This window comes from Gobius niger (assembly GCF_951799975.1).
Source record: "Gobius niger genome assembly, chromosome: 8".
In the NCBI taxonomy this organism is placed as follows: Eukaryota; Metazoa; Chordata; class Actinopteri; order Gobiiformes; family Gobiidae; genus Gobius; species Gobius niger.
The window spans coordinates 22,113,007-22,129,528 of NC_136859.1; the positions used below are offsets into that span (position 1 = coordinate 22,113,007).

Genomic DNA, 16,522 nt, shown 5'->3' on the forward strand with positions numbered 1-16,522 from the left:
GTAAAACATGAATTATTTTCTACAGATTCTAGCAGACGCACATTTGAGCCAACCCCAGAACAATTTCAAACTCAAATTCACCTCAAACTAAACCCCTGTTCATGTTACCCCAACACAGATGAGCATTGTCATACCCAAATGCAAATTTATGCAATAACTCTTGTCATTATTTATAGCCAATGATAAGCAATAAGATGTTTACGTTAACTCAAATATTAGTTTTAATCATGATCATGATCTAAATAATGAGCATTGTAAACTTGCAGATCAAGTGTTGCAACTGCACAAACACCACACCAGTAATAATCTTGTTTAATGGCGGTCAATCAGCATCATTCATTTAATATTTGGTGTATGAAATAATAACAAATATTTTTGGTTTATACATAGTGTAAAATGTAAAATAACCCCAAAAAACAAGATCGTTCAACTTTATTTAACAAATCTAAACAGCTCAAGTAAATTAGTGAATGGTTCAGTCCCATCTTCATACATGTCATGTATCGTAGCCTCCTAAAAATACATTAGGCTGTCAAAAATATATCCTGCCATATCATCTATATAACGTTAAAATGTTCAAAAGTTCATTATTTCATAAATTAGCACCACGATTTCTGGAGGAGCACCTATAGACTTATGTGCACAACAATGAAACCACATTTCACTGCGTTGCAAGAACAGAGAAGCTTGAAAGTGACATCAGAACAAAGCGTCTTGCATCCAGGACCTGGGCAGATCCCATTTTCAAAAAAATAGACTTATCTCAAAAGGTAGTAAAAAAAAAAAAAAAGACAAAAAAAACTTGATACAAAAAATCATAGTCCCTCTACACTCTTTCTGTGTGTTTTTGTCAAACAACAGGCCACATTTGTTGTTCCCCCAGCACAAACATGTCTTGTTCAAAGTTAGTATTATCCATTTACGCTATATAACTTGATCCCAACAAAAAAAATACATACTTTCCTCAACACTGGCATTAAATTTCAATTAAACATGGCACTTAGTAGAACAAAACCAAGCATTTTTGTCAAATGAATCTATATCCTTAAAGCACTTTATATTCTGTAAAATAAATAAGAAAAGGAGACAGCCAGTTCTCTACAAGTCTTTGTGGTTGTGTATGTCAAAGTATAGCGGGAACCACTGATGGAGCCAGGGGTAAGACAAACAGAACAGGTGAGGCAGTCGTTGGGCCCCTGGTTGGCGTGAAGGTGGGTGCATACTGACCTGGGATCGTGACCTTAGGCCACTCTGCACTCCTTTGAGTCCCCATGCACCCACTCACAGATCTGGGCGTATTTGAGTGGGGTAATCCTCACTGCCACGTTGTAGTCCTGCTGCGCCCCATTCCCATTAACATCCACCCACTGATGCCCCGAGAAGACCCCAATGATCTTCCTTTTCCACTTCTTCTTGCCGGCCTCCTTCAGGCGTATGTAGACCCCAGAGCCGCTGGAGCCCGGCTTGGCGTCGCAGTATTGGTACAGCAGGTCATTGGACTCCTGGGACACCGAGCAGAAGCGGTACACCAGGGTGCCGGGACGGTCGTCGTCAAAGCCCGAAAAGTGGATCCTTCCTTTGGGGAGATTCTTGACTGATGGGATGACACCTAGATCCATGTGTTGCATTTTGGAGGCTTTCTTCAGCTCCAGGAGTGCATAGTCATAATCCGCAGCCAGGCCCTTGGAAACGCCTTTGAACCACCCTTTAGGTACTTGGGTTTTCTTAACCCTTGTCCACTTAAAAGAGGGTTTCTCTGGTTCAACGCTACGTCTGCTCCGACTCTTCCTGCCTTTGCCTTTTCCTTTCCGATCCGATTTTCCAACACTATCATCTTGCTCCTCTGGTGTGTCTCCCTTCCTCTTTTTGCCTTTCCCACGACCTCCCCCGCCTCGTCCCTTACCACCTCTCCCACGTTTGGACTTCTCTTTGAGGATGCCAACCCGTAACTTCTGCACCCCATCCAGGTAATCCTTTCCATCATGGATGCAGTGAGCCGCAGTTAGTACATGTTTAGGCGACACCAGGACCCCCGAACATCCCGTGGAGATTTTGACAGAGGTGGAGAAAGGGAATTTAGTGGAGTACTGCTTGTCTGAAATAGTGAAGCGAGTGTCGGTGCCGTATACCTCTCTCTTGCGGCGGGAAGGGGAAGTGACATTTTTGGACCAGGACGTCACCTCATTAAGCCCCTGCACAGACACAGAAGTATAGGTGCGTGTACCGTTCTCATAAACGGTCTCGTAGGACAAGAACTGCTCCACATCATCCAGAGATGGGACAGGAAGATTGCGCTGGCATTCGATCCCACATGTGCCGCTGAGCTCCTGCTGGGGTTGTGCCAAGTAGTTGGGGCTAGAGAGAAGAGTGGTTCGCCTGTTTCTCACCAGGGGTACCTTCCACTGGGGCCAAGTGTAGTCATCATCCACAGCAGCGACAGCCGACAGCACAGTCAGTGAGAGCAGAGGCAACACGCACAATGGTATGGGGCCCATGGTCGACTCGGGCCTGGCTCTAGAAATATAAGATATCAGAATTATATATTCAGCGATCTTCTATACATTGATTTACCAATTGATGATTTGGAGAACTGGACTGGTCTCATTGTACCTTTCAAGAGGCTAAGCTGGATACTATTAGGCTATGTAATAACGGCCAATAATGTGATAGCCAGCGGTAAATGTAATGCGCTGATAACATAATAACAGGCCAATAATGCAATCAAATATTGAGCCAAAAACCTGATAACTGATGACCATGTGAACCTTTTTTGTTTTTTAACTTTTTCAAGTTTTCAGTCTGCAGAGGGCGTAATGGCAGTAGCAGCTGTGCGAAGAGCTTGATCTGTTCACGCTTAAAGGGGTAGAATAATAGAAAAGTGAATTTGAAAAAGCTGCATAATCTCATAATCTGCATAATATCACTATAAACATCTTATTTAAATGATTTAATCATCTTAAATCAAATCAATTTGATCTAAATTATAACATGGTAAATTATGCCATTATGCCATTTTTGACATGGTGTTATGTTATTGGTCATCATTATATTATTGACATAATCGATTCCCACACTGCTGAACCAAACAGTAATGAGCAGATGAAAATAAACATATCAATATTTACACAATAATATTCTCCATTTGCAATTTTCCAAACATCACTTTTTAAAACGTTTAAAATGTTTCTTTTTTTTTGACACGTTGAATTTGTTTACAAAATAGAAGCCAATTGGTTTCAGGTTCTAGAATGTGATGATGTCCCAGTACCCAGTGGTGGGCAGGAACCAGTTTTTCCTATTAACTGCATTACCCTTTCACAAGTCATATCTAAAAAGAAAATGTATAAATTACAAAAATAATCATCAATATCAGTCACTGGGTCCATGATCTCTCTGTACAAGGTACAATGTCCTCAAAAACAAAAATAATTGTGCCTCTATATAATATCATAGGCCTTTAGAACGCTGCAATACAAGTTGCTATCTGTGTATTTCACATGACAGGAGAGATTGTGCAAATGCTAAATAATTGATTTCATCTTTAAGACATGAGAAAATATGAAACATGTTTGTTTGTCCAAGACGTCCAAAATGCCAAACCTCTGCAATCCAAAACTTGTATTCACAACCAGGAGAGGGCAGTGCAGGCTCTTCATTTGGCATTTCTTACCATTAGTGAGATGAGAGCACAGAGTCTGAGGCCTTCAAGCCAGCTATAGCCTTGTGTGCATCACAGCGGGCACACTGTTTTAATTTACTTTAACTATCAAAGATTTGTCTGGAGCTCATATATTACGCATGCGGTCAAGAGCCTTTCTATTGTGACTGCAGATGTGGTCAGCGAGAAGCTCTGAATGGGCTGAGACAGTGGTTTGGAGGTTGGCCACAATGGTTAACCTTCGCTTGGAGTAATGACCGTATCTGTTTTCTCCTGCTCCTCTCTGCTCCCTGCCTACGTTTACAGATGACAAAACCATTCAGTAGACAGTGAGCCGACTGCAGGCAGTCCAAAGATGCCAGTATTCTTGATAACTATACTAAAAATTACAGTTTGGGGCATTTACTGTAATAGATTCAGCAGACCATCACTTAGACTCTAATTTTGTCAGCAGCTATGTGGTTATAAGATCACTCAGGCAGTTGAAACATTAACAAAACTATTTGGATGAGAAACATAGGCCTAGATACTTGCAAATACTACCTGAACTGTTTGACATCGAATGTGAAAGACTTTGGTGGTTCTACTGAAGCCAAGTAGTGTGTGCCAGAGGTGTTCAAGTGTATCCTTCAGGGAACAGGCCACTTAGGAATAGAGAGCATACGGTGCTAGCGTTGCGTGAAAATGAGATGTGGCCACGCTTGGGTATGCTCTCAGGGGACGTTAAATGGGACAAATCACTGCTCGTTCAGCATCACCCGTGGATCACACTCAGAGATTAGTCAGACAATTAAAAAGTCATTAAGCCCACAGCCATATGTTTGACTGAACATTTTTTCAGTGGCTTGCAGAATCCAAAGAATTCACAGGGGTTCACTGTTAACCAATAAGCAGAGACACTAATAAATGACAAGCCCTGAGTGGTAAACCAAGACTTAACAGTTGAAATGACAAAAAATGCCTTGTAGTTTGGCCCAGACATAACAGCAATCACGAAGCACACAGTGGAAACTATAGCGGCCACAATTGCTGTCACAGAAGCCCCTCATTTGAAGAAAAACAGTTTCCATTGCAAAAAAAAAAACCCTGATCAGTACAGTGCTGCTCCTTCATCACACTCCTGCTTTCTTTCAGTCAGAATACAGTCATCGATAGATGGCGGTGTGGAGGACCTGTCCATTCCACTTACGCGCGGGTCACGCTCCAGTTCAGGAACACGTTAGTAAAAAGGGGGATTTTATCATCTTGACCCATTTTCATATTTCAATATCCACGAACACTAGAGGCCCATAAGGGGTTGTTATTATCGTACTAAAAAACAACAAAACAACCCAATAATAATAATAATAATAATAATAATAATAATAATAATAATAATAATAATAATAATAATAATAATAATAATGTTATAAATTAAGCACTTTATATAAATTAGGTCCTTTCTTTATATGAATCATGCTGAATAGTGTGCTCCTTGTGTTCAAAGAAACACTGTTAAATGTTAATGTCACTCCTTGCTTGTAGCTGTGTAACTTTTCAAATTAGCAGCTAAAGAGAAGTGAGATTTACGGCAAAGAAATACCAATGTTGAACTAGCCTATAATATCGCACAGAAGTGAGCCAAAAACTTCCCCAATGGAAAACAGCTCAATAATGTACACACTGGAGAAAAAAAAAACTCTTCCTACCTGCTCGCATCCGACTGATGGATCAGCCAAATCAGCAGTGTACTGTATAATTTCCTTCGTGAAAGACAATTACAATCCAGGCCAAAAGCGCCTTAAAGTTGCTGCATCCTAAACGTCCCGGTGTGAGCAGGGCGCGCGCTCACTTCTTCATCGCTTCTCCCGCAGCTCGAGCCGGACGCTGCCTCAGCCTGCACTTGATGCTGAGGAGGGAAGGAAGGAAGGAGGGGGCAAGGGGAAAAAAATCTGAAAAGAACTTATTTTTTCCCTTCACATGTGACAAAAGCAGTTCACAAACGGGGTGGGGCCAGTGAAACGAGCTAAGCAGCAGGGGCAGAATTGGGTGAAGGCATTGGTCCGAACGGAGGACGGGAGGTGTGCGCGCGCGCTGAGACCGACGCTACTGAAAGAATGGCACTCTGGAGCTGGAGTCGGGGCATTAGTTCCGCCACCCACCTCACTCCCCCTTTTCATTTGACAAAAGAGTTCAAGACCGTCCCATTCTGGGGCATGTGAGCTCAACATCTGCACTGTGTCTTCAATAGTGGACAGTGCAGAGTTCAAGCTTTTATCATTGATATGCTTTAGGCTATCTGAACTGGATTTGTATACAGCCTTATGATGGCACAACTTAAACAACCCTGAAAAGAATTGGAAAAGCACAGAAAGCAACCACGGAGTCATCACCCGACCCCTTCCCATCTCATTCTTTCTCATGAAGTGTTACAGACGGCTGGACCTCATTCTTCAACAAGCTAGTTATATGTTTTATCATATTTGTTGAAGAATCAATAAAGAATGAAGAATCCACTCAACACCAGCACGTCTTTGGGTGGTAAATAGAATGAATTAGGTCTAACCACTTTGATTCTAAGCAACTTGAAGAGAACATACAAAATGGCAAAGCAAATACAAGTCCTCCACAAAAAAGAGTAAAGATCCGAGGCACTCCGATACCTGATTGAAAGTCCTCTATTGAATGGACATGGAATCAGGTAGCGGAGTGCTTTGGATCTTTTCTCTTTTTTGTGCCGACACTTTTCCTTTTTGATCTTGAAGAGCACCTGACCTTCTTCATTCCACCCACTGAAGCGATTACTTTTTTCCTGTTTAATTCACATTCAACACAGAGTGGGTTTGAATATCAATATGGCTTACTTTCAGATATTAAGATAACACAAAAGTAATAGTTTAATTATTATCATTATTTGTATTATTATTATTTCAATTAATTTATGTCAATGGAATTTCTAAACCCTTTGAACTATACACTCATTATGTGTCTATATGGAGCAGTCAGCACCAAAAGAGGATACGAGTCTGCTGCAGGTGACGAGCTGCGGAGATCTCAACGAGCTCAAAGAAATGTGGAAAATATGTGTGTGATGAGGGAGAGCCGGGGGAAACTGAGGAAGATGCACAGCTGGATAAAGAGAACCAGGGCCAGATCGCATTTAGATTTGAAGTGTAATCTTTTTGAACATTATTTATGCTATGAACAGAACCATAACACCTGGGAGGCCATTGGCTGACAGCTCTGGACCATTTTAAGGATAGTTTCGGGGTGATCACATTTGGAATTTTACAATATTTGCAATAAGGAATGCATGGACCTTTTTAAACACACTCACTCCATGTAGTAGTTGCATTAAAGAAGGTTGTGCATTATTTCTTAAAATAACACTGTCCATATTCTTGTGGTCAAGAGACTTAACAGACAAACATGAAGATTCTTTTAATAACTTCCACAAATTCTGACTGCTGATGCCCTGGGACGAACACATGCTCATCGCCAAACACAGTGCCCGCCTCTGTTTCCAGTTAGGCTCAAGGGCAAAGGTCAGTGAGGAGCAGTGACACAACATCGATAAGACTGGCCCGTGCTTTTAGCCCGATGTGGCCTTCAAATATGGAAGCACTGAGTGATGTTTGTGGTCTGGTCTGGGGCTATAGAGGCCCTTTGTGCTGCGGGTCGCACCCTCACGGGAAGTGCTCCCTTTGCACTCTGCTGCGTTTGACCCAAGCCTGTTGGTGGGAGCCCAGTGTGAGGAATTTAATTACTTGTGTTTTGGAGGTGAGCATGTCCATCCTCACAGCAGTGAGCTGGAGGCTGCCTGTGACAGCTACAAGTGTAAAGACGCACTACCCGAGATGTTATGCTGACAAAAAAAAAATGAAAGTAATGAAAAGATTATGTGAAATGTATTTATTAGTGTATTGGAGCCAACAGTTGAATTGGTTTTGCTAACTATTCTAGTGTATACAATTTTTGTACAAACCTGGACAAAGTTACTGCAGTCAGTGTCCCAAATCCAAATAAGACCTGGTCAAGATCATGAGTCATATATGAGTCATCTCACTCAAACTGGAGCAAAAAGCTAAATGGGATCCGCCAATAGAGTGCCATCAGGGACAATTTTCTATCATGCGGTGCTATTGATGTTATAAAGGCTTTTTATGCAGCACATTTTTAAACCAATAAAATAGGGGTTATCCGCTCTCCTTGTACACTCTATAATCACATTGTCCGAACTAGAATCTACACTTAAGTAAATTCCAACGCATGATTATGAGGCAAGTTGAGTTTTTCATTCAAACTCAGAGAGCCTCATTGCCCTTTCAGCTGAATTTAGCTGGACACATTAAAGTAAATCCTTGAGCTAACCACACCAATAAACCAGCTTGCTTTTATTTTGACAACTCGAAGCTTCTTAAGCTCTCTTACACAGACAGCCATTGATTTGATAGTGCCCTCAACATTTCTAAGCCTCACGCATACATACAGTAATCAAAAGTCATAGGACAGTTAGCTAAATGTCCAGTCCAGATTCAAATGTATTTTATTGTAAATATTTGGGTTAATGGTTGGTAAGCATGCGGGTTTCAAGAGGAGAGGGCTGTATGATGGATGAAAGGCAAAGTGGAATCACACGTGCTCCTTTGAATCTCATATGCAAGGGAACAGACGTCCACAGTCCAGCTGCAGACACAGGGCAAGACCCGGGTCACTGCTGTGCCACCGTTTGAAAAAGAGTCAAAACAGGAACGAGAAATCTGAAACACGCTAAATTTCATGTTGGTGAATGACAAGTATCAAATGCACCAAGCACAATGCAAGGCTGTAACCACCACTGTACTATACTGGAGGGCTAAAATACAATTTTACAAACAAACTGCAACTTCTTTAGATCTCAAACACCCTTCTTATAATGATCCAAGTAACTTCAGGTACCATGAAGTCACTATCAAATATCAAAATCATTTCTCAGTTTTTGGGCCTGTTATAATACAAACAAGTGTGAGAAACAGAAGTTGAAAGATAATTGAACTTAAGTTGCTGAGTTTGCAGCACGAAAAAAGAACACACTCTTGCTTAGCCTAGTGTGTGGCAACTGGTTTGGCTGTGGCTACCCATAATCCTCTCCTGCAACATCCAAAATACACCAAAACTGCCCTGGTCCATTTCTGTATATGTAGCGCAGTAGCCATCTTCTAAATTAAAAACGTGGCTTTCAGTGCAACAGAGACAGATCACTGCTTGTTACACGGTTCATGATCATGTTTAGACATTTGCGGTTTCCTGCTTTGATTGACGATCTTGTAATTTGTGCTTTGCTACAGTAAATGGCTAGTTCAACGGCCCAGAAGGAAAAAAAGAGTCCTGTTTAAAATTGTGGCCTTAAAACTAGCCACGTCTTTGCCTGATCACTGACCTCTCCGTCGTCGTCTTCGTCTTCTATTGTGCCTGTGATGCTGCTCATTGTGATTTTTGTGCGAAGCAGTGAGTATAGGTATTAAACCTTAATTCACATGACTTCAATCTCCATGTGTCTTCAATGTCAAAACATTTACCCTTACCACGAAACGCTGGCTCGAAAAAAGGAAGCAAAATAAACATCCCCTACAGACCAAAGCTATCTCCTCTTTTAGTAATCATGAGTAGACACGAGACTATGTTTTCCAAGGTAGTGGTGGACAGATGCATGAACTATAACAAATAGTTCATGGACGGAGAGTAGTAAATGCACCTAGTACTAAATTTCATAGTTACCTTTGAGGTTGCATCAAAATGAAACTATTTAGACATGCTGAAACAAATATGGCGCCATGTGACTTTTATCCCTAGTGTTTACAAAGGGGATTTGGACAGCGGAGGTGTTTTCATTTCACAATATGCAGCCAAAATGTAAGATGTGAGAAAGAAGGAAAAAAACAACAGCAATGAAGCACTCCTTTATAAACTGTTGAAGATCCACACAGCTCTGCGGCTTCATGGCGCATCGGAAAGCAAATGAACATGTTGGAAACCACAATGTTATTCTGGGTCAAGCAATGACCATTTCGCCTTTTTTGTCAAGTGCAATTTGGTACTTTGCATTTGTTGTTTGTGTACATACCGTATAAAATGACTAAAGAGCCTTTGTTTTTCTTTTGCCTGCCAAGTTATAAATTAGTTTTACTGAAAAGTCATTAAAAAGATAAGTTAAGATAGGACTTTATTGATCTCACAATGGAAAAATTCATTTGTTCCATCAGCTGTCAAGAAGCACTCAAGGGGTGCAAACAGTCAGGAAAATGTGCAATCAAGTAAAAGTAACAAGAGGTATTATATACAATTAATACAAAAAAGTCATCCTCTTTCCAGTAAGTGATGTCTTTCAGTGATTCAACCATTTGTTTGACTTGCCTCTATCTTCGCCACAATAGAAGAAATTACAGTCACCACACCCTAAACTCTTGGAAATGTCCTATTTTAACCATACCTGCCGGCAGCTCAGCTTGCTTCTCCAGGCGTGCACATGCCCAGGGTTTACTTCTGTGTGACGTTGCTTCATTTTCCCTTCATTCAGTTTTGAAGTTTCAGTCCCTACTACTCTCTACCTACAGCCCATATGGGCCGCAGCGTCCGCTAATCCAGAAGCTTAATAGCTACGCTCCTCAGGATATGTTCCAGGAAGATTGAAAACTATCTGGCTAATTAAGATCAAGCCCATTCTTTTGGTACACACATGTCAACGCAGACTCCTTTAATAATGCAAGACAGAAAAGCTGTAGCTTAGAGCTCTCTGTTTTTCCACCACTCCAAATATCCTGGCCCCAAACAGTGGCGTATTATGAGAATGATCAGTGAAAGGGCCCATTGATTTGGGGGTACTGGGGGAAGGTCAACTATGGAGTCACCGGGGAGAGTAAAGCATGCAAAATCAACTTTGAAAGTGGCGTGGAATTTTTGGGAACCCCCTTTTTTTTAAAACATCCACCCACTTCCTCCACTAAAGGCAGGCACTACAATTATCACTAAATGTTATGGTTGTCCACCTGACTCTTATCTGACTCTATACTATTAGGTTGCCCATTATCTTGGGGTGGAGGGCAGCTAAGAATTCATTAGTAGAAGTTGTATCATCCTTAATTGACGTTTACTTTTTTTCTAGATATGCAGCACTAGTTAACACTTACATAAGCACCATATGTTGTTTTCACAATCAAACAACAATGATGACGTCCTAAAATGCACCGTGGGGAAATGTGGTTCTTGCTCATGTTTTCAGCTGCCATTCACTTGCCTTGGCCCGGCCTGCTGCCAGCTCCAGTGGGATTAGTGGAATGGTTAACTATGGGAAAGGTTGCACAGTATACATTTGTGAACTCAGAAACAGCGGAAACACACAACACAGAGGACATTGTAAGAGTGGTTTGTTGGTCCGGGGCGGTGATCATTAAACGGGCTGAAAGGTCACAATCCCCTGAGGTTGTAGCAGGTGAGCACACCTTTGTACAAAGAAAGAGAGTCAAGACCTCTGACCCATTCACCTGTTGATTCTAAATTACTGCTCGTTATGACCATGAAAGGCTTTCAAAATCCAACCATTCTTGGAAATATGCCAAGGTAGTTGATTTGTATGAACCACAAATAAGATAGAGGTAACTTATTAGTGTCTTTCATTTAGTTACAAGTACAAAGGACACAGAGCAAATACAATCTATTGAAAGGAAAAGCTAACCTCCCCTCTCCAGACTTTCTTGTGCTGGCAGGTGATGCATTCACTGTAAAGTTTCCTCATAAACCTCAGCCATAATCACATTTAACAACTACATTTGCGAGTCTTTACCATCCGCTGTGGTGCAGGAAGTGTGCCCATGTGTTTCTGACAGTGTGAGTAAATGGAGGTACCTCTGAAAACCATAGGTTGGTGGGCAACTAGATTTTTGAGTAATTGTGTTGGTCCTCGTCTGCTGCTGTTGCCTCCTCCTCCTCTTCCTGACCAAAGCCCTGCAGGCATAAACACAAGACCAAACAGAGACATTAGAGGGGCTGCTATTGTGGAGACGACTGAGGTGTGGACGACAGAGTCTTTAATAATGTGAAATAAAGTGTGTTGTGAGGTTTTGGCTTTATCCAGTCTAAATGTAAATTATACAGTATAGCACGTTTTAACAACTATAACAGTCTCCAAAGTGCTGCACAGAGATGGCATGGAATGTAAGAGCAGTAAAAAGAAGAAATGCTCTATTTAATTTCACTAGACTCTGCATTAAAACAAGTAAAGCTATTCAAATAAATAAGTAAAATACAACAATGAATAATAAATGATAACAAGAGGATCACACAACTCACATGGTGTTAACGACGAGACTTTAAACCCTTCATGTTGGGGCTGTTCCAATGTTATTACCAAGGCAACAAACAAACAATGATTTGTTACAGCGTCATGACTCTCTCTGGGTTATCATGACATGTTTTTAGAAATAATTGCATTCTCTATTGGCAAACATCGGAACACACGCAGGTTTATAACAGTTTATGACACACTGTATACACAGTATGTGTGATAAATCAGAAGTAGGAGTAGAACTTAATAGCTGCCCTGATCCTTTTATGAAGTACAATTAATTTCCATTCATTGAAGTCATTGTAACCTTATTGTAAACGTTTAAGTTGAAGAAAAAAACATGTTTGTTGAGGTGTACATTGTAAACAGATTTTATACACAATAAAGCAAAGAATACTGTACTACCAAATTACTACCCTTTTAATGTTGCTTGGATTGCAAATTATTGCACAGCTCTAAAAAGAAGAATATATTTGTCTAGTTCAGCGTTACTTTACACAAAAAGGACTTTTGCTAAACGCATTTTCTTTTCGTTTTTTGTACAATTTTTATTGTGCTATTTTCATCTGTAGCACCTTGAGATTTTCCTCCCAAATAGGAAGTGTGATATAAAATGTCATATTAATTAAACAAAACAACAACATGCTTTTGCATTTGATACTAGCATAGCTGCAGATTCTTAAAGAGAAATAATAATCTATACATGTGATAAAACAAATTGAACAACAAACATTGTTACTGAGTGTAAAACTACAACAGCAGCTGTTGCTTCGCCTCCCTTGTGTGGAATCAGAGGGCTAATGGTGTTCTCTCCGCCCACCCACTGCCAACTGGCATGCGGCCTTTCCCTCACTGACACCCTCTGGCTCCAGGTTTACAAACAGATGGAAATGTTTGGCATCTGGATTAAAACTCCAAATGCAAATGAACACTTGGTAAACATAAATGACAACCTGCAAAGAGAAGTGTTGACCACCCATTATGTGCCTCTAATTTATTCCTCACGTACATTTAAAAGTGCAATACTAAGCCAATGATAACAAAGTCCATTGCAAAGCAGCTGTTTTTACTGATAACATTTGGGTTTGTCCAGTTTGTGTTACATATTGCAAGGGTGGCAGGGATAGGCTGGCAAGTCAGAGTACACTGTGCCAGCAACAAAATAGGAGCAATACACTTGATTTTAAATCTATGCAAATCACTACAGTCTATATTCCTTCATTTGAAAAACAAATAATATGCATACTCAATGAAACTGTACCTGGTGACATTTCCACTTAATAACCTGTTATCTTTACACTCTTGGCTTGTGTGTCTAGACGCATGTAATCAGTGCGAGATGTGCATACTCAGCACCAGCAGCATTCCCTGGCACACAGGCATACGTTACTTTATATCACCTACACAGGATTACCCTGTTTCCACTGTCAGAATGCCAGTTATTTTGGACAGTCTACTCTGTTACATAACTTGTGTGCAGTGACAGGGTGTAGGCTACAGGCTGACTTACACTCTTCCCACTTCTGACATTGCACTTGGGCATGGGCCTGAGTATATATAATTGAACTGTTTTAACAATTTGCTTGCATTTGCACATGACCTAAAACTAAAACTAAAACAAAGCCGGTGTGGGAATAGATATAGTTTCAGTTCCTTAAAGTTGAAGTGCAGCTTTGGCTTCACTTCATATAGAAAACTGCTTCAAATATGTATCTTCTGTAGGTAAATATTTCATCACATTGTATCTTAAAGTGAGGCTTCTGTAACAAAATACAAATAATATTTCAATTTATAGACAAAGGCAAGATAGTCCTTCAACTATACAATGTACAGGTTTACATGCAACTAGTCCTATGTACTTATTGCTCATAGAAATACAAATTGTACAAGTCCTAGTATGCATTTAAATGGGTCAGATCACTCTCTGGAGGTTCTATTTTTGGATCAGGTGGTGTTTTCTACATGTTCTCCACTTGTTAGGGCTTAGGTACTGCTGCAAGAGTGCATTGGGGCACTGCAGTAACGATCAAATGCAGAAGAGAAATGTTCCTGAGAGGACAAATTGTATTCTAGAAATTTAGTATGTTGCCTGAATAACAAATATAAGATAGTAGCAAGTTTGTTATTCCGGTATAGTAATAGTATAGTTAGTCTATAACGATAGCCTACATCAGTGGTTCCCAACCTTTATTGTCTTGTACCCCTTGGGCTTTTCAGTGGTCGTCCGTGTAATTACTTAAAAGTGGTATTTATAAGAAAAAGGACAATGCTGTGGTAAAAATAAAGCAACACATTTTGCTGCATAATATAGCTTTTCCTATGAAAATTATGTTCAATTTCCCACTTTTTGAAATCTGAAATAGTTCCATGTACCCCCTGCTAGGTGGTGGAGTACCCCAGTACCCCTGGTTGGGAAACACTGGCCTAAATGATGGCCTAAGGGACGAGAGAGATTAGCAGCTGTAGTTATCTCATATTATCTCCTATCATCATCATTCACCTTTTCACCAGTTTCGTCACGCGCGTCCAGCACCTGTTGCCTGGTGACACAGCCAACACTGAACTCTCTGCTGCGACAATAAAAACAAAACAAAAACCCTCATTGATAAAAAGCCTTCAATTGCGCTTCATATCACACCAGTTCCCGTGAGAGGATTGATCTCTAACTTTCCGGAAGGTGCGCATCCAAGTGTCGCGGTCGCTCCATCTTTATTTACAGAGACAACATGGCACACCGCGGACTGGCCAGACGGGAGTCGGTGGAAACAGAGATGCACAAGTCTGAGGAAGAGAAAAAAACTTTCGTGTACACAAAGAAAAGAGGCTACGATGTCACCCGGAACCCCCATTTGAACAAGGTACGTTTGTTTTGTCACTTTGCGCGTGTTTTAAGTATTTTTTGATTAGCTTTTACTAGGTGTTTGACAAGCGAACTGTTGTTGCCTTCAGGAAGACTGGGATACACGCAAACAAATGTACATGGTCAATTAAAATACCGCAACTTGTGTCACTTTATGCTTTCTTGTTTGGTCAGTAGTTAGCAGTCTATAGCTCTGGACAAAAGGCTGCTCTATTAGCTTTCTCATTTACTCAAATCATTCACTTCATACTATTTTGGTGCAATTTCCAAACTCTGGAATGCGTGCTTGAACGTAGCATTAGCCAGAGGGTTTGGGTGTCCACTTGGGCTGTTATATTTAGATTTAAAGCGACCAAACTTTGCTTATTCTGACAAGTAGGCTGTTGTATGATGTACCATTTTGCTGTAAAAGTAGCTAAAGGCAATGACCAAACACATGACAAGGCAGCTGAGTTTCTTATGTATTCGCCTATTGAGAGGCTTGTTGTTGATTATTGAGTCACTTGAAAGCAGAAGTTTGTCATTCCTTCTGTAAATTAAAAAGCAGAACACAACATTTTGCTAGCTAGAACAAAAGTGTGAACAACTGAGTCTGAAAGTTGCTGAGTCATGATCTGGTTGCAGCTTCCTGAAGGCCTTGAGATTGAGATAAGTGCATAATGATGACTTTGCTTTATCATGTTCAGTGGTTCAAACTGTGGGTTGCACCCAGTCTGTTATTTGAGTCTGTATTTCAGTGCTTCCAGTTGTTTCCCATAGTGTGGTCAAATATGGGGCCCCATGAGGTCAAAAGGAGAGTCCATGCAGATCTCTGTCCGTGGTCCTGACTGACCATCAAAACAACTGACCCAATTTCAAGTGATTTGTAATATTATGTCAAGTTCCCTCTCCGACCTGAGTGACTCAGTCTGAAGGCTCTTTGTCAAAGTCAGGCTAAATTTAGACCCTGAATGTTGCTCTTGCCCCTGTGCTATTTTTTCTCTCCCAACTTGTGGTGGTCATGGAGAAACTGGAAGTAAAGTTGATTGAAAGATTGTAAACAAGCAGACTAATACAAATATTAAGACGAAAACTTAAATGTCTACCGAGAAAAACACATAAGACACATCATCATCCACTCCAACGTGAAACACTGCATTTCCTGTATTACTCCTGCCAAAATCATAGGCAAAGGTCTAAGACCTAAGCCAATGGTTCATCAGGCCAAAAGACAGAACAACTTCTCTTACAGGTTCAAACAGTTAGCAGATTTCACTGCTCTGGCCAAAAAAGAGTTCTTGAAGATATTTTTCTTTGCTATATGATGCAATATATCTGTCATGACCAAAGAAGACTAGTTTTGGTTTACATTATCGTAACAGTTCTTCCTGAAAGTTGCTTAAAAACTCTTCCCTGTGTAAAATCAGGGTGATGAAAATGTTTTAGGAAAGTTGGGAATAATAATAAGTCACGCTTAGTAGAAGGAATTATTTTATGAATTATGTCTAAACACCTTTTTTTTACATAATTGATAACATTTTCAACAATATAAGTTACAAAAGATAGGAAGCACAACATGTGGCCACGGTCCAGGACAGGCACACGTGGAAACAGCAACATGTACTCCAGTTTTTCCAGTAGTAATAAACAAACAAGCAAACAAACTCATGACTTTTGTTGCCTCCGAGCCATCAACACAAGCCAACATCGTCATGTCTTTTCTGCG

At 40.6% G+C, this 16,522-nt stretch overlaps 2 protein-coding genes across 3 annotated transcripts in view; one reads left to right on the forward strand and one right to left on the reverse strand.

Moving 5' to 3' along the window:
* Window positions 1–515: 515 nt before the first annotated feature.
* prss35 (serine protease 35) lies at window positions 516–14,519 on the reverse strand. 2 transcript variants are annotated; one of them, XM_079561774.1, is made up of 3 exons: window positions 14,458–14,519; window positions 11,519–11,617; window positions 516–2,514 (listed from the first exon to the last, which is right to left on the reverse strand). In XM_079561774.1, the coding sequence occupies exon 3, from the start codon at window positions 2,493–2,495 to the stop codon at window positions 1,242–1,244; it is 1,254 nt and encodes a 417-aa protein (XP_079417900.1). In that variant the 5' UTR covers window positions 2,496–2,514; window positions 11,519–11,617; window positions 14,458–14,519; the 3' UTR covers window positions 516–1,241. The 2 variants fall into 2 exon arrangements, with proteins under 2 accessions (XP_079417900.1, XP_079417899.1); XM_079561773.1 differs by lacking the exons at window positions 11,519–11,617; window positions 14,458–14,519 and adding an exon at window positions 5,347–5,674.
* me1 (malic enzyme 1, NADP(+)-dependent, cytosolic) overlaps window positions 14,513–16,522 on the forward strand; it is a 47,637-nt gene continuing 45,627 nt past the window's right edge. Inside the window, exon 1 of the mRNA XM_079561772.1 lies at window positions 14,513–14,815. Within this exon, the coding sequence (XP_079417898.1) occupies window positions 14,684–14,815 (132 nt within the window). The 5' untranslated portion in view covers window positions 14,513–14,683. The remainder of the gene's footprint in view (window positions 14,816–16,522) is intronic.